Below are 18,881 nucleotides of genomic sequence, written 5' to 3'. Positions count from 1 at the left end.
GTTTTGAAAGATGTAGAAAATGAAATGCATTTTAAAATAGAATTTATTTAAATTCTAAATATTTTTTTATTTATTTTGAAATATCAGTCTTGTTCATTTGATGGACAAACAAAATCAAGGAATACTGTATTATCTTAACACACAATATTATAAAAATAGGAAGGTTAGGAAATACTGGGTTAGTATTTTGTTTATGAAATCTCATTCACACCTATTCATGGCCCGGATTACAAGTCATGCGGTATGGTGCGGAATGGTTACTCACTTGATATTACAAGTCATGCGTTATGCCTTTCCCGCGAGCAATATGGACTTTACCGCAACGATCCATTCCGCATTTAAAGACCTGTAGTTATGTGTTTTGCGAAACAAAAAAGTTTCACAAAACACATACAAAATATGTTACAAAGTAAACTAACACCCATAAACTACACTATTAACCTCTAAACCAATATCCCCCCGCATCACAACTAACAAATAAAACTATTAATCCCTAAACCACCATCCCCCACATCGAAACTAATAAATAAAGCTAACAACCCCTAAACTGCCACCCCCCACATCGCCAACACTAACTAAAGCTATTAACGTCTAAACCGCCATTCCCCCAGACCGGTCACACTTGTAAACATATATGCCCCGAATATCAACCACCATCAAACTTCCACGTAAAATAAAAAGCATTTTCTATTATGAAAGCAATAGAGCAGGTAAACTGTTTGCGAGAGATTTAAAGCAGAAACAACTCAAATCATGCATATACGAGTTGACATCGACAGGACAGACACTTGCGAAAACCACTCCTGATATCTTAGCGCAATTCCACCACTACTATACAAATCTTTATAACCTAGAAGGCCCAAATCATACATCGCCCAACAAGACTCAATAATTATCCTATCTTGAAAAATGCCCCTTATCTAAACTGACTAAAGAACAAATAGAAGACTTAAATTCCCCTAATACCCCTGCTGAAATTTTAGGCATCATTTGAACCCTTAAACATAGAAAGAGCCTTGGTCGGTAACAAACAATAACATTTTTCCAAGTAATAGCAATTCTCAAACCCTTAAATACACCAAATACCCCAGCTAATATTCGCCCAATCACCTTACTGAATATAGATATCAAAATCTGTGGCAAAATTGTATCAACCTAGATCAACAGAATCCTCCCTTTCTTTCCAATGGCATGGAGAGTCCACACATCTATTCAATTACTAGTGGGAATTGAATTCCTGGCCACCAGGTGGAGGCAAAGAACACCCCAGCAAAGCTTCAAGTATCCTCCCACTACCTTCAATCCCCAGTCATTCTTTGCCTGTTTAACATTGTAGGTGATGTGTAAAGAAGGTGTCTGAAGAAATCAAGTTGTTAATCCTTTAATGGGTACTTTTTCCAGCAAGCAAGGATTGGGGTTATACTGTGTCCATGTAATTCTCTTTAGTAAGAGTAATGGTGGCTTTTAGAAGTTGGAAGATGGCGAGGTGGTCATTGCTAACCTTCCAACATTTTTCTACCCCTATATAGAAAACCTGGGTTGGTTACTCTGTTTTTTCTTTATCTACAGGTGGGTCTATGTCAGTGAGGATTCTGTCACACCTGTTTGCAGTACCTGCCCTACAGCGTATACACAGGTAAGTGCTTTTACCTTCTAGGTGAAAAGGATGCAGCACTTAGGAGTTCCTTGTTTAAAAAAAAAAAAGGATACTTATAAAACAAGGTGGATCCTTATGGGAATGAATATCCCTTTTAAAGGTTGGGGATTTATTGGGAAGTAGTTCAGGGCACTGTTCTGTCATGTGAAGGTTTTTTTTTATTTTGGCTATGGGCATTTGTTTGCACAAGTTTACCTTTTATTTTGCTTGGGTAATATCGCTTTAAGAAAGTTGTTGGACCGTACCTTAATTTTGAATTTGTGGTGGCTCCTTACCTGGATGATATCTTGGTCCAGATGCCATCTTTTCAGTTGGCAAGATCCTAAACAGATTCTCTGTTAGCTATTCTCCACTCTAACGGGTGGAAGGTCTAACGGGTGGGAGGTGAATCTAGGGAAATGTTTCTTGGTGCCAAGTACCAGGGTATGTTTTCTGGGAACAATCATAGACTCGGTATCTATGAAAAAAATTTTGACGGAGGTCAGAAAATTCTCTGTCTTGATGGATCTCCCAGGACCATTTGTCTCAGGGCACTTGCTTCCTGAGACCTTCTTGGGAGATTGTGACAACGAATGTCAGCCTGTTAGGCTGATGAGCAGTTTGGGGGTCCTTAAAAGCTCAGGGACTTTGGACTCAGGAGCAGTCTGCCCTCCCTATAAATATCCTAGAATTGAGAGCAATTCTCAATGCTCTATCAGCTTGGCCTCAACTGAGTTTAGTCTGGTTTATCAGATTTCAATCGAGCAACATCATTTCGGTGGCGTATATCAAGCACCAAGGAGGAACTTGGAGTTTGTTAGCTATGAAGGAGGTGACTCGCATTCTTCAGTGTGCAGAGTCTCACAATTGTCATCTCTCTGCCATTCATATCCCAGGGGTGGACAACTGGAAAGCGGATTATCTGAGCAGGCAGACATTTCATCCAGAGGAATGGGCTTCTCCATCTGGAAGTTTTCTTGATGTTAACCCTCAAGTGGGGAGTTCCGGAGCTGGATCTGATGGCATCTCGTCTAAACAAAAAGCTTCCAAGATACAGAGCAAGATCAAGAGATCCTCAAGCAGCTCTGGTAGACGCCCTGGCAGTGCCATGGGATTTCGTCTAATTTATCTGTTTCCTCTGGTTTTCCTCCTTCCTCGGGTGATAGCTCGTAAAAGCTCCAGTGTGGCCTCGCAGAACTTGGTTTGCGGACCTAGTGAGGATGTCGTCATTTCACCCTAGGAAATTGCCTCTGAGGAAGTATCTTCTACTTCAGGATCCCTTACTCCATCCGAACTTAGTCTCTCTGAAGCTGACTGCTTGGAGATTGAACTCTTTGTCCAAACAAGGTTTTTCTGTGAAAATGATTGAGACTATGATTCAGGCTCGTAAACCTGTTACTCGCAAGATTTATTATAAGGTATGGCGTAAATACCTTCATTGGTGCGGATCTAGGGGTTTTTCTTGGAGTCAGGTGAGAATTCCCTGTGTTCTGTCCTTTCTTCAGGAGGGCCTGGAGAAGGGTTTATCAGTCAGTACCCTAAAGGGTCAGATTTCGGCTCTGTTGATTCTTCTGCAGAAGCGTCTGGCAATTTTGACAGATGTTCAATCTTTTGTTCAGGCTTTGGTTGGAATCAGGCCTGTGTTTAGGTCAATTGCATCTCCTTTGAGTCTTAATCTGGTTCCTAAAGTTCTGCAGCAGGCTCCATTTGAGCCTATGCATTCTGTTGATATCAGGTTATTGTCCTGAAAGGTTTTGTTTCTGCTGGCAATTTCCTCTGCCCGTAGCGTTTCGGAGCTTTTGGCTCTACAGTATGATTCTCCTTATCTTATTTATCTTATTCTTCATGCGGATAAGGGGGTTCTCCGTGCTAAATTAGGATTTCTACCTAAGGTGGTCTCGGAACGCAATATTAACCAAGAAATTGTTGTTCTTTCATTTTGTCCTAATCCTTCCTCTAAGAATAAGCGGTTATTGCACAATCTGGATGTTGTGCATGCTTTAAGGTTCTATTTACAGGCTACAAAAGATTTTCGTCAATCTTCTGCTCTTTTTGTCTACTCTCTCCTTCTGGTTGAGAAGTGTTATTCGATTGGCTTATGAGACAGCTGGACAGCAGCCTCCAGAGAAAACTACGGCTCACTCTCCACTAGGGTTGTTGCTTTCTCTTGGGCCTTTAAGAATGATGCTTCTTTGGAACAGATTTGGTCATCATTGCATACTTTTTCCAAATTTTATGTTTTTGCCTCAGCTAAGACTTCTTTTGGGAGAAAAGTTCTTTAAATGGTGGTGCCTTCTGTTTAGGTTCACCTGTCTTATGTATCCCTCCCTTCCATTCTGTGGACTCTAGCTTTGGTTTTGGTTCCCACTAGTAATTAAACGGATTTATGGACTCTCCATGTCATTGGAAAGAAAACATAATTTATACTTGCCTGATAAATTCTTTTCTTTCCTGGCATGGAGAGTCCACAACCCGCCCTTATTTTTAAGATGGCTTTTTGTCATTTTTCTAAACCTCAGGCACCTCTATACCCTTTGTGTCTTCTTCTCTTTCCATAATTCCTCGGCTGAATGACTGGGGATTGTGAGTAGTGGGAGGATACTTGAAGCTTTGCTGGGGTGTTCTTTGCCTCTACCTGGTGGCCAGGAGTTGAATTCCCACTAGTAATTAAATGGATTTGTGGACTCTCCATGCCAGGAAAGAAAAGAATTTATCAGGTTTTTCCAATCTACCCCAATCAAGTAGGCTTTACTTCTATGAGAGAAGCTTGTGATAATAAACCTTATGGAACATGCTTCTACTTTGCAGATACCAGCAGCATTCATTTCGATGGATGCTGAGAAAGCATTCGATAGACTTAATTGGTCCTTTATAAAACCTTATCTAAATTTGGTTTAGATGATTCCTTTATGAATAAAATATTCACTTTATATCAAGCAGCTTCGGCAAAAATTAAGCTTAATGATTCTCTATCCCAACCCTTCCCGATATCCTATGGTACCCACCAAGGATCAAGGATGCCCCTTATCCTGGCGATGGAAGTCTTAGTAACTTTTATTAGACTCATTCCAGATGTCAAGGGAGTTCAAATTGGCAATAAAGAATACAACGTGCATCAATCCATGCTTCATGCATATTTTAGATTCATATGCCAAGTATTCTAATTTCAGTATAAATGCTACTAAATACTACTAAATTCAAATTACTTTTTGTCGCAATGTCCAACACAACAATATCTTATATCAAAGAGCAATTTAATTTCCATGTCCAGACTGATGCCTTTTAAATACTTAGGAGTCCAAATCTCCCCAAATCGATTTCAATTGCTATCTTTGAATTATGATAGTTTAATGCAAGATATTAAATATCTACATAGAACATTTGAATGGAACCCCATATCATGACTAGGCAGTGAATGCAGTCAAAATGACAATCCTACCCACATTTTTATACTTTTTTTCAGACTCTAATTTCAAAAAAATACTTAACTCTTTTATTTTGAAACATTCCCACCCCAGGATAGTAAATTATGCACTGTATAGACTGTTTTTTAGTATGGATAGGATAGGTGGATCATGTTGGCTACCACCTACCAATAGACTATTTACTAATACACCTAACTAGTGGCTAGATTACGAGTTGTGCGTTAGGGTAAAAAAGCAGCGTTAAGAGGTCCTAACGCTGCTTTTTTACGCCCGCTGCTATTACGAGTCTTGCAAGTTTAGGTGTACCGCACACTTGTTTGGCCTTACCGCAAAACGACTTACGTAAACTTTGTAAAGTCTTTTTTTCTATGGGACTTCCATAGCGCTGATATTACGAGTCTGTCCTAGGAGGCCAAAAAGTGAGCGGTACACCCTACCCTGTCAAGATCCGTAACGCATTTAAAAGTCAGTAGTTATGAGTTTTACACTACAACGCTGTAGCATAAAACTCATAACTAAAGTGCTAAAAAGTACACTAACATCCATAAACTACCTATTAAACCCTAAACCGAGGACCTCACGCATTGCAAACACTATAATAAAAATTTTAACCCCTAATCTACCGCTCCGGACACCGCCGCCACTTACATTATATTTATGAACCCCTAATCTGCCGCCCCCAATGTCGCTGCCACTATATTAAAGTTATTAACCCCTAAACCTAAGTCTAACACTAAACCTAACACCCACTAACTTAAATATAATTTAAATAAATCTAAATAAATATTCCTATCATTAACTAAATTATTCCTATTTAAAAGTACTTACCTATAAAATAAACCCTAAGCTAGCTACAATATAACTAATAGTTATCTTGTATCTATCTTAGGTTTTATTTTATTTTACAAGCAAGTTTGTATTTATTTTAACTAGGTAGAATAGTTACTAAATAGTTATTAACTATTTAATAACTACCTAGCTAAAATAAATACAAAAGTACCTGTAAAATAAAACCTAAACTAAGTTACAATAACACCTAACACTACACTATAATTAAATAAATTTACAAAATTAAATACAATTAAATAAAAACATACAATTAGCTAAATTAAATTAGCTAAAGTACAAAAACCTCCCACTAAATTACAGAAAATAATATACAAATTACAGATATTTAAACTAATTACACCTAATCTAATAGCCCTATTAAAATAAAAAAACAGAATTTATGCTTACCTGATAAATTACTTTCTCCAACGGTGTGTCCAGTCCACGGCGTCATCCTTACTTGTGGGATATTCTCTTCCCCAACAGGAAATGGCAAAGAGTCCCAGCAAAGCTGGTCACATGATCCCTCCTAGGCTCCGCCCACCCCAGTCATTCGACCGACGGACAGGAGGAAATATATATAGGAGAAACCATATGATACCGTGGTGACTGTAGTTAGCGAAAATAATTCATCAGACCTGATTAAAAAACCAGGGCGGGCCGTGGACCGGACACACCGTTGGAGAAAGTAATTTATCAGGTAAGCATAAATTCTGTTTTCTCCAACATTGGTGTGTCCGGTCCATGGCGTCATCCTTACTTGTGGGAACCAATACCAAAGCTTTAGGACACGGATGAAGGGAGGGAGCAAATCAGGTCACCTAAATGGAAGGCACCACGGCTTGCAAAACCTTTCTCCCAAAAATAGCCTCCGAAGAAGCAAAATTATCAAATTTGTAAAATTTGGCAAAAGTGTGCAGTGAAGACCAAGTCACTGCCTTACATATCTGGTCAACAGAAGCCTCGTTCTTGAAGGCCCATGTGGAAGCCACAGCCCTAGTGGAGTGAGCTGTGATTCTTTCAGGAGGCTGCCGTCCGGCAGTCTCATAAGCCAATCGGATAATGCTTTTAAGCCAAAAGGAAAGAGAGGTAGAAGTCGCTTTTTGACCTCTCCTTTTACCAGAATAAACAACAAACAAGGAAGATGTTTGTCTGAAATCTTTAGTAGCCTCTAAATAGAATTTTAGAGCACGGACTATGTTCAAATTGTGTAACAAACGTTCCTTCTTTGAAACTGGATTCGGACACAAAGAAGGTACAACTATCTCCTGGTTAATATTTTTGTTGGAAACAACTTTCGGAAGAAAACCAGGCTTAGTACGCAAAACCACCTTATCTGCATGGAACACCAGATAGGGCGGAGAACACTGCAGAGCAGATAACTCTGAAACTCTTCTAGCAGAAGAAATTGCAAACAAAAACAAAACTTTCCAAGATAATAACTTAATATCTACGGAATGTAAGGGTTCAAACGGAACCCCTTGAAGAACTGAAAGAACTAGATTTAGACTCCAGGGAGGAGTCAAAGGTCTGTAAACAGGCTTGATCCTAACCAGCCTGAACAAATGCTTGAACATCTGGCACAGCTGCCAGTCTTTTGTGAAGTAAAACAGATAAAGCAGAGATCTGTCCCTTCAGAGAACTTGCAGATAATCCTTTCTCCAAACCTTCTTGTAGAAAGGATAGAATCTTAGGAATTTTTATCTTGTTCCATGGGAATCCTTTAGATTCACACCAACAGATATATTTTTTCCATATTTTATGGTAAATTTTTCTAGTTACAGGCTTTCTAGCCTGAATCAGAGTATCTATTACAGAATCTGAAAACCCACGCTTTGATAAAATCAAGCGTTCAATCTCCAAGCCGTCAGTTGGAGGGAAACCAGATTCGGATGTTCGAATGGACCCTGAACAAGAAGGTCCTGTCTCAAAGGTAGCTTCCATGGTGGAGCCGATGACATATTCACCAGGTCTGCATACCAAGTCCTGCGTGGCCACGCAGGAGCTATCAAGATCACCGAGGCCCTCTCCTGATTGATCCTGGCTACCAGCCTGGGGATGAGAGGAAACGGTGGGAATACATAAGCTAGGTTGAAGGTCCAAGGTGCTACTAGTGCATCTACTAGGGTCGCCTTGGGATCCCTGGATCTGGACCCGTAGCAAGGAACCTTGAAGTTCTGACGAGACGCCATCAGATCCATGTCTGGAATGCCCCATAATTGAGTTATTTGGGCAAAGATTTCCGGATGGAGTTCCCACTCCCCCGGATGGAATGTCTGACGACTCAGAAAATCCGCTTCCCAATTTTCCACTCCTGGGATGTGGATCGCAGACAAGTGGCAGGAGTGATCCTCCGCCCATTGAATTATCTTGGTCACTTCTTTCATCGCCAGGGAAGTCCTTGTTCCCCCCTGATGATTGATATATGCAACGGTCGTCATGTTGTCTGACTGTAACCTTATGAATTTGGCCTTTGCTAGTTGAGGCCAAGCTCTGAGAGCATTGAATATCGCTCTCAGTTCCAGAATGTTTATCGGGAGAAGAGACTCTTCCCGAGACCATAGACCCTGAGCTTTCAGGGATTCCCAGACCGCGCCCCAGCCCACTAGGCTGGCGTCGGTCGTGACAATGACCCACTCTGGTCTGCGGAAGCTCATTCCCTGTGACAGATTGTCCAGGGTCAGCCACCAACGGAGTGAATCTCTGGTCTTTTGATCTACTTGAATCGTCGGAGACAAGTCTGTATAATCCTCATTCCACTGTCTGAGCATGCACAGTTGTAATGGTCTTAGATGAATTCGTGCAAAAGGAACTATGTCCATTGTTGCAACCATCAATCCTATTACTTCCATGCACTGCGCTATGGAAGGACGAGGAACAGAATGAAGTACTTGACAAGAGCTTAGAAGTTTTGATTTTCTGACCTCTGTCAGAAAAATCCTCATTTCTAAGGAATCTATTATTGTTCCCAAGAAGGGAACTCTTGTTGACGGGGACAGAGAACTTTTTTCTTTGTTCACCTTCCATCCGTGAGATCTGAGAAAGGCTAGGACGATGTCCGTATGAGCCTTTGCTTTTGACAGGGACGACGCTTGAATCAGGATGTCGTCCAAGTAAGGTACTACTGCAATGCCCCTTGGTCTTAGAACCGCTAGAAGGGACCCTAGTACCTTTGTGAAAATCCTTGGAGCAGTGGCTAATCCAAATGGAAGTGCCATAAACTGGTAATGCTTGTCCAGAAAAGCGAACCTTAGGAACTGATGATGTTCCTTGTGGATATGAATATGTAGGTACGCATCCTTTAAATCCACGGTAGTCATAAATTGATTTTCCTGGATAGTAGGTAGGATCGTTCGAATAGTTTCCATTTTGAACGATGGTACCCTGAGAAATTTGTTTAGGATCTTTAGATCCAAAATTGGTCTGAATGTTCCCTCTTTTTTGGGAACTATGAACAGATTGGAATAAAATCCCATTCCTTGTTCTCTTATTGGAACTGGATGTATCACTCCCATCTTTAACAGGTCTTCTACACAATGTAAGAATGCCTGTCTCTTTATTTGGTTTGAAGATAATTGAGACCTGTGGAACCTTCCCCTTGGGGGTAGTTCCTTGAATTCCAGGAGATAACCTTGAGAAACTATTTCTAGCGCCCAAGGATCCTGAACATCTCTTGCCCAAGCCTGAGCAAAGAGAGAAAGTCTGCCCCCCACTAGATCCGGTCCCGGATTGGGGGCTATCCCTTCATGCTGTTTTGGTAGCAGTGGTAGGCTTCTTGGCCTGCTTACCCTTGTTCCAGCCTTGCATTGGTTTCCAGGCTGGTTTGGGTTGTGAAGTATTACCCTCTTGCTTAGAGGATACAGAATTAGAGACTGGTCCGTTTCTGCGAAAGGGACGAAAATTAGGCTTATTATTAGCCTTAAAAGACCTATCCTGTGGGAGGGCGTGGCCCTTTCCCCCAGTGATGTCTGAAATAATCTCTTTCAAATCAGGTCCAAATAATGTTTTACCTTTGAAAGGAATGTTAAGCAATTTTGTCTTGGAAGACACATCCGCTGACCAAGACTTTAGCCAAAGCACTCTGCGCGCCACGACAGCAAACCCTGAATTTTTCGCCGCTAATCTAGCTAATTGCAAAGCGGCATCTAAAACAAAAGAGTTAGCCAATTTAAGTGCTTGAACTCTGTCCATAACCTCCTCATACGAAGATTCTTTACTGAGCGATTTTTCTAGTTCCTCGAACCAGAAACACGCTGCCGTAGTGACAGGAACAATGCATGAAATTGGTTGTAGAAGGTAACCTTGCTGTACAAAAATCTTTTTAAGCAAACCCTCTAATTTCTTATCCATAGGATCTTTGAAAGCACAACTATCTTCGATAGGAATAGTAGTGCGTTTGTTTAGAGTAGAAACCGCCCCCTCGACCTTGGGGACTGTCTGCCATAAGTCCTTTCTGGGGTCGACTATAGGAAATAATTTCTTAAATATAGGGGGGGGAACAAAAGGTATGCCGGGCCTTTCCCACTCTTTATTTACTATGTCCGCCACCCGCTTGGGTATAGGAAAAGCGTCGGGGGGCACCGGAACCTCTAGGAACTTGTCCATCTTACATAATTTCTCTGGAATGACCAAATTGTCACAATCATCCAGAGTAGATAACACCTCCTTAAGCAGTGCGCGGAGATGTTCTAATTTAAATTTAAATGTCACAACATCAGGTTCAGCTTGATGAGAAATTTTTCCTGAATCTGAAATTTCTCCATCAGACAAAACCTCCCTCATGGCCCCTTGAGATTGGTGTGAGGGTATGTCAGAACAGTTATCATCAGCGTCCTCTTGCTCTTCAGTGTTTAAAACAGAGCAATCGTGCTTTCTCTGATAAGTAGGCATTTTGGATAAAAGATTTGCTATGGAGTTATCCATTACAGCCGTTAATTGTTGCATGGTAATAAGTATTGGCGCACTAGATGTACTAGGGGCCTCCTGTGTGGGCATAACTGGTGTAGACACAGTAGGGGATGATGTAGTATCATGTTTACTCCCCTCATTTGAGGAATCATCTTGGGCAATATCATTATCTGTTGCATTACTGTCCTTACTTTGTTTGGACACTATGGCACAATTATCACATAAATTTAAATGGGGAGACACATTGGCTTTCATACATATAGAACATAGCTTATCTGATGGTACAGACATGTTAAACAGGCTTAAACTTGTCAACAAAGCACAAAAAACGTTTTAAAATAAAACCGTTACTGTCACTTTAAATTTCAAACTGAAAACACTTTATTACTGAATATGTGAAAAAGTATGAAGGAATTGTTCAAAATTCACCAAAATTTCACCACAGTGTCTTAAAGCATTAAAAGTATTGCACACCAAATTTCAGAGCTTTAACCCTTAAATTAACGGAACCGGAGCCGTTTTTACATTTAACCCCTATACAGTCCCAGAATGAGGCTCTGTCTATAACTAGAAAGGCCCCCATCTGAAAAAGGTGTCCAACACAGTGCCTGCCGTTTTTCTAAACGTTCCCCAAGATTATAATACCAATAATTAGTTAGAATCTGCATAATATGCCTAGTAAAGCAATTGTTTTAGCCCAGAAAAATGTCTACCAGTTTTTAAGCCCTTTTTGAAGCCCTTTATTCTTTTATGTTTAACTAAGAAAATGGCTTACCGGTCCCCATGAGGGGAAATGACAGCCTTCCAGCATTACATGGTCTTGTTAGAAATATGGCTAGTCATACCTTAAGCAGAAAAGACTGCTAACTGTTTCCCCCAACTGAAGTTACTTCATCTCAACAGTCCTATGTGGAAACAGAAATCGATTTTAGTTACTGTCTGCTAAAAATCATCTTCCTCTTACAAACAGAAATCTTCATCCTTTTCTGTTTCAGAGTAAATAGTACATACCAGCACTATTTTAAAATAACAAACACTTGATAGAAGAATAAAACTACAAAAAACTCTTAACCATCTCCGTGGAGATGTTGCCTGTGCAACGGCAAAGAGAATGACTGGGGTGGGCGGAGCCTAGGAGGGATCATGTGACCAGCTTTGCTGGGACTCTTTGCCATTTCCTGTTGGGGAAGAGAATATCCCACAAGTAAGGATGACGCCGTGGACCGGACACACCAATGTTGGAGAAAAAGCCCCCAAAATAAAAAAAAAACCTAGCCTAAACTAAACTTAAAAGGGCCTTTTGTGGGGCATTGCCCCAAAGTAATCAGCTCTTTTACTTGTAAAAAAAATACAAACAACCCCCCAAAATAGAAACCACCATCCACACAACCAACCCCCCAAATAAAATACTATCTAAAAAAACCTAAGCTCCCCATTGCCCTGAAAAGGGCATTTGGATGGGCATTGCCCTTAAAAGGGCAGTTAACTCTTTTGCCGCCCAAAGTCCCTAACCTAAAAATAAAACCCACCCAATACACCCTTAAAAAACCTAACACTAACCCCCTGAAGATCGACTTACCGGGAGACGTCTTCATTCAAGATGGGCCGAAGTCCTCAACGAAGCCGGGAGAAGACTTCATCCAAGCTGGGCGAAGTGGTCCTCCAGACGGGCAGAAGTCTTCATCGAGACGGCATCTTCTATCTTCATCCATCCGGCGCGGAGCGGGTCCTTCTTCAAGACATCCGATGCGGATAGAATTCTATCAGCTAATCGGAATTAAGGTAGAAAAATTCCTATTGGCTGATGCAATCAGCCAATAGGATTAAATTCAATCCTATTGGCTGATCAGATCAGCCAATAGGATTGAGCTTGCATTCTATTGGCTGATTGGAACAGCCAATAGAATGCCAGCTCAATCCTATTGGCTGATTTTTAATGGTGTATTGGGTGGGTTTTATTTTTAGGTTAGGGACTTTGGGCCGCAAAAGAGCTAATTACCCTTTTAAGGGCAATGCCCATCCAAATGCCCTTTTCAGGGCAATTGGGAGCTTAGGTTTTTTTTAGATAATATTTCATTTGGGGGGTTGGTTGTGTGGGTGGTGGGTTTTACTGCTGGGGGGGGTGTTTGTATTTTTTTTTACAGGTAAAAGAGCTGATTACTTTGAGGCAATGCGCCGCAAAAGGCCCTTTTAATGGGCTATTGGTAGTTTAGTTTAGGCTAGGGTTTTTTTTTATTTTGGGGGGCTTTTTTATTTTAATAGGGCTATTAGATTAGGTGTAATTAGTTTAAATATCTGTAATTTGTTTATTATTTTCTGTAATTTAGTGTTTGTTTGTTTTTTGTACTTTATCTAATTTAATTTAATTTAGCTAATTGTATGTAATTTATTTAATTGTATTTAATTTAGTAAATTTATTTAATTATAGTGTAGTGTTAGGTGTTATTGTAACTTAGGTTAGGTTTTATTTTACAGGTACTTTTGTATTTATTTTAGCTAGGTAGTTATTAAATAGTTAATAACTATTTAATAACTATTCTACCTAGTTAAAATAAATACAAACTTGCCTGTAAAATAAAAATAAACCCTAAGCTAGCTACAATTTAACTATTAGTTATATTGTAGCTAGCTTAGGGTTTATTTTATAGGTAAGTATTTAGTTTTAAATAGGAATAATTAAGTTAATGATAGGAATATTTATTTAGATTTATTTAAATTATATTTAAGTTAGTGGGTGTTAGGTTTAGGGTTATACTTAGGTTTAGGGGTTAATAACTTTAATATAGTGGCGGCGACGTTGGGGGTGGCAGATTAGGGGTTAATAAATATAATGTAGGTGTCGGGGACATTGGGGAAGGCAGATTAGGGGTTAATAAATAGTATGTAGGTGTCGGTGATGTTGGGGCAGCAGATTAGGGGTTAATAAGTGTAAGATTTGGGGTGTTTAGACTCGGGGTTCATGTTAGGGTGTGAGGTGTAGACATAAATTTTATTTCCCCATAGGAATCAATGGGGCTGTGTTACTGAGTTTTATGCTGCTTTTTGGCAGGGGCTCTCCCCGTTGATTCGTATGGGGAAATCGTGCACGAGCACGTACCACCTGCTCACAGCTGACTTAAGCAGCGCTGGTATTGGAGTGCGGTAATGAGCAAAATTTTGCTCAACGCTCACTTCTTGTCTTTTAACGATGGGTTTCTGAAAACCTCTAATACCAGCATGTAAGTGAGCGGTGAGACAAAACTGCTCGTTAGCACCGCATAGCCTCTAACGCAAAACTTGTAAACTAGGTGTATATTATTCAAGAAACATTCTTGACATGGGACAAATGTATTAAAAATGTAAAATCGATATCCACGATACCTTCACCCTTAATCCCCATACTCTTCAATCCGACATTTGGCATGTCACTTTCTAACACCTCCCTGGCCACTAATGCTATACACTGATCCATCCCCTGTTATTCTGTCATTTGAAGTCATGAATGAATAGCTGAGAATCCACTGGCCCTATCTTTGATCATTGGTACAAATATTTCCATCTGTTCCATTTCTTCTACACTCATCCCCACAAAATAAAGCTGTTCCATACACTTACAAGCTTTGAACACTTATGTAATAGTCTATCCCAATCTAAAGGCATACTCTCAGCGACCTATAAACTAATAATAACTCATCACTCAGCTCTTTTACCGTCCTACACTACAAAATGGGAAACATAATTACAACAACCTATTATAATAAAAAAAAATGGCTACAAATATTCACACGCAAAAGTAAATCTATTATGGAAATTAATGTGAAATTTTTGTGTCGTGATACCTGACACCTTTGAGGTTAGGACAGATCTTCCCAGGCACTCCCACTTCTTGCTGGAGAGGCTGCTCTAAAAGTGGCACACAGTTACAAATTTGGTGGACATGCCCAGTTGCACAATCATATTGGTCCATTATTAGGGCTGAAATTGAAAAGGTCCTTTCATTCCAGCTAGAAACTACCCCACTTCTTTTTCTTTTTAATTAACCCTCCAAGATAAAATGCTTGTCCCTACTCACGAAAAAAAATAATCCCACTATTATTGAAACAAACCTCTCTACCCCTGTTTCTATATGGAAAGATGATTTGAAACTGTAAAAATACCACTATGGCAGGACCAAACAAATAGATGATTATTATTCCATGTGTTTTTTGTAGGATGATTATTTGTCAAAATATAAGGTATAGACCAGAACACTTTTCTGTACTTAAAGAATGACACAGCTACATGTTTCTCCTCACGTTTTATTTAATTCTGCACATTTACAGCATTGGAAAATTTTATGATTGGACTAATATAATGGGATATTGTTTCTTCTCTCTAATGTTTCTGAAACACAGGAAATAATTCTGAAAACTAAAAATGTTTTGTTTTATTTGTTTTCCAAAAAAGTTCAATAAAAATATTATTAAATAAAAAATAAAAAATAGGAAGATTAGAACATTGAAAAGAGCAACTTACTTTAGTGTCTCAGTGGACATCTGTAGATTATAGTTCTTCTCCGTTTCAGGCAATTTGGAAAATTCTACTAGGCATGGATGCTGTCTTTTATTGTCATCTCGCACCTGCAAAAGAAAGAATTACTTTTATAGACACAACCAATTCTATTAAGTTATATACTTCCGAGAAAAGAAAGATATAGGTGAGAAAAAACAATAGTAATCATGACAAGCCACTATATATATTTTTTTTAGTTGTGTCTTCTTCCTGACTACAACTATGCCAATGCTAGAACTCAGAATAATAAACATTTGTCAAAATGTAATAGATATAAAAATCCATACTGACATTAAAAACAGACCCCGGCTCTACAGCCATTCTGTCAGCCACACTTCCACATCAAACACCAGAATGACAGGAGAATTGATGGGCCTGGCCACCACACTGTCTGGTTTGAAAGCCAGGAAGAAAAATAGTGGCCTGCCTTATAAAACAGGCATCTATAATAGTATGCCAGGGCTGTGCAGTTAAATAAGAAAATAAAAAATACATTAAAACAAGATTTTGCATATGCTCATTACTGATCTCTGTGCTTACTGCAAAGTGTCTGGCAACAGTATGTTGGAGCATGTGGTTTGCACGATTGCCTGTCTCTTACTAAAATAAACAAACCTTACCTTTCCATAAATCCAGCCAAGCTCAATTTTGTTCATACCCCATAATTCGTGAATGTTTTCTGCCAGCTTGTCTCTGATTTTCTCAAGATGAGGAGGTAAAACAATCTAGTAAAAAAATACATTCAGAATTATAATGCTTAGATGTTATACATTTCATATTTTACAGGCATGCACTTACTATCGTGTAGATATACACAAAGGTTTATGCATACACACAAGAAAGTACAATATTATGTGCACACAGTGCTTTAGAAAATAAGGGTACAGATTTGCAAATTAAAGGAACATAAAACCCAAATATTTTCTTTCATGATTCTGAAAGAGCATGCAAATTTAAACAACTTTCCAAATTACTTCTATTATTTAATTTGCTTCCTTCTCTTGTTATCCTTTGTTCAAAGATTTATCTAGGTATGCTCAGGAGCAGCAAAGAACCTAGGTTCTAGCTGCTGATTGGTGGCTGCATATATATATATATATATATATAATTATTCTCATTGGCTCACCCATGTGTTAAGTTAGAATCCAGTAGTGCATTTCTGTTTTTTCAACAAATGATACCAAAAGAATGTAAACTGAAATTTTTTTAAAAATTGTATGCTCTACTTTAATCATGAAATAAAATATTTGGGTTTCATGTCCCTTTAAGGAAGTGAATGTAAAAACTCAGGAATCCAAGGAAAGTCAGCAAAACGTGTATTTGCTATACATACCTGGCTGGTATCAATTGGACACGGGATGAAAGAGGCTTGAGAAAGAAAATGTGTTGTACCCAGCAAGTCTCGGACTCCATCACAATCTCTTTTGTATTCTTTCACTGGCTCCACTCTCATCTTTTCTTTTGGGAGCAAGGCCTCATAGCAAGGAGCATAGCCTGCAGGTGGCAAAAATTTGAACTCTCCATGACGACCACCAAGAAGAAAACGAACCCTAAAATGTAACATGGAAATGCTTTATTCTCAAGCATGACATAAAGATACAAAATGCAAGCTGTAATAAGGAACATGGCAACCCCAGACGATCGTTTCTGCCTTCATTGGGCCTCGTCATTGAGGTGCAGCCCTATTCCTCTAAGCACATTGGGCAAGGAGTCCAAGTCTGGTTTCCCCCACATACAGAAAGAGAAGCACTCTGACAAAGCAGAAAGTGTTTAGCATGTTCCCCATACAATAGACATTTTACCTATCCTTGTCTGTTTTTTTCTCAAGAGTGGAGCCTTCTGCATACCCCCAAGTACCAGATTTGGAACACTTAAAGAAGTTGAATGTTTTTTACTCACCATGCACATGATTGACAGCTAATTCTGGGGACCTAGTGCTTGATTTAAGAAGTAAGCTAATACTCACTTTAATGAATGAATGCTGTTTAGCTTTGTAAAAACATTGTATAACAATGTGACACAAAGTGGTCAACACACAGCAATGACATAAGCTAGGCAGGCATGAATGAAGAAAATGAATAATGTTGTGATACAAACAATAGCAGAAAATGAATTACTCACTTGACCCCTGCAGAGAAGCTCACCACCGGAAAAAAGAGACCTTCAGTATTAAAGTTTTCAAACATCCCTTGAACAGGTTGCCCATTAATACGGAATGAAATACTGGGCACTCCCAAATCCAAGCAGCAGCTGACCACATCATCAGATGCCAGGAGATGCTGGTTACTTGAGGCCACTGCCCTGGGTACTCGACCTACAGACATGAAATAACAATATAGATACTACAGGCTTCATATATCATGACAAAAAGTAATTATACATTAATTATATTACTAAACTTGATTCTGAAATAAATAACTCATACCATCTACATAGAAACAACTGATAAAAGGAACGTAATCTACTTAATTACATTCTCTGCATGAAAGTACCAAAGCAATCTGGATCAATAATGGAACAACTTTACAATAGCATTAAATTCATGGTACACAATATGCCAAGTTATAGTGAGATGTCTCATGGTAGCAGATTTCTATGAACCTGAGACTGAATGGAAACACCATATCTAATAAAAGATTACAATGATTTGCTAATTTAGTTAATATATTTCACGGATCTTAAACCAATGGTTATATATATATTTTCTGGGATATCATTTGCATACGTGTGAAATTTATGTATCACCTCTAATTTATTTTATATGCTTGTGGAACTCCAATATATAAAAATAAAATAAAAATGATACTGTAAATTAGTAATTACATTTAGGCAACATTAAACAATGTGTGCCATAAAAGCTTCATAGCTTGATAGTTTATTCCTAACAATTTATATCATAAGCCATTTTGGAATTTTTTTCCACCTCATTTCTAAAACTGTTTGACACCATCAGCTGAGGCCTGTGATACCCTGGTTAAGAACCACTGTTATGTTCAAAGAAAAGCTATTGTATTATTGAGGACACTGTTTACTTTTTAACAGGCTAGAAGCCTATGAAGGCCAATCACAGAACGTAATAATATGCAGCTGCTAGACTTTAAGAGACTGGATTGGTAATAGGAAATTGCATTTGGTTATATTGTAAGAAGGATATACCATTGTAATCCCTTTATAAGCCAGAGATACAGTTCATCTTGAGTTTCCTTTTGTGTTTAATGTTGTATAAAAACATTTGTATCCAGAAAGATCATGCTTTGTGTATCAGAGTAATAAAAAAAAGTAAATAATAACACTCAGACAACTGCAGCCAAACTTCCCCTTGGGTTTAGATTACAGCTTTACAAAATAATTCAATTAACTTTCTTTTATCCTTGTCTGTAGCAGTTGTCGCAATTAAAAAGAAGCTACAAAACTTTATTGATATCATGGTCTGAGTTACTTTATAAAAGTATTATTTAATCATTGCAAAACAGATTTTAGTCTACTTGTAATATGTAAATATTTGCTCATTATATAATTATCACCCATACAGTTTGCAATCTTAGACATTGTAA

General features: G+C 38.8%; 1 protein-coding gene across 11 annotated transcripts in view; it reads right to left on the bottom strand.

Moving 5' to 3' along the window:
• The window catches only part of RYR3 (ryanodine receptor 3), a 1,083,635-nt gene that overhangs the window by 701,452 nt on the left and 363,302 nt on the right, over positions 1-18,881 (bottom strand). For all 11 annotated transcript variants that reach the window (XM_053697970.1, XM_053697969.1, XM_053697973.1 and 8 more), the window contains 4 exons: positions 17,449-17,641; positions 16,661-16,877; positions 15,948-16,052; positions 15,292-15,395 (listed from right to left, as the gene is read on the bottom strand). In XM_053697970.1, coding sequence (XP_053553945.1) covers positions 15,292-15,395; positions 15,948-16,052; positions 16,661-16,877; positions 17,449-17,641 — 619 coding nt within the window. The remainder of the gene's footprint in view (positions 1-15,291; positions 15,396-15,947; positions 16,053-16,660; positions 16,878-17,448; positions 17,642-18,881) is intronic.

The sequence above is a fragment of the Bombina bombina genome, chromosome 1, assembly GCF_027579735.1.
Source record: "Bombina bombina isolate aBomBom1 chromosome 1, aBomBom1.pri, whole genome shotgun sequence".
Lineage (NCBI taxonomy): Eukaryota > Metazoa > Chordata > Amphibia > Anura > Bombinatoridae > Bombina > Bombina bombina.
Note: the sequence above shows the minus strand (reverse complement) of the source record. Positions and strands in the feature narration are given on the sequence as shown.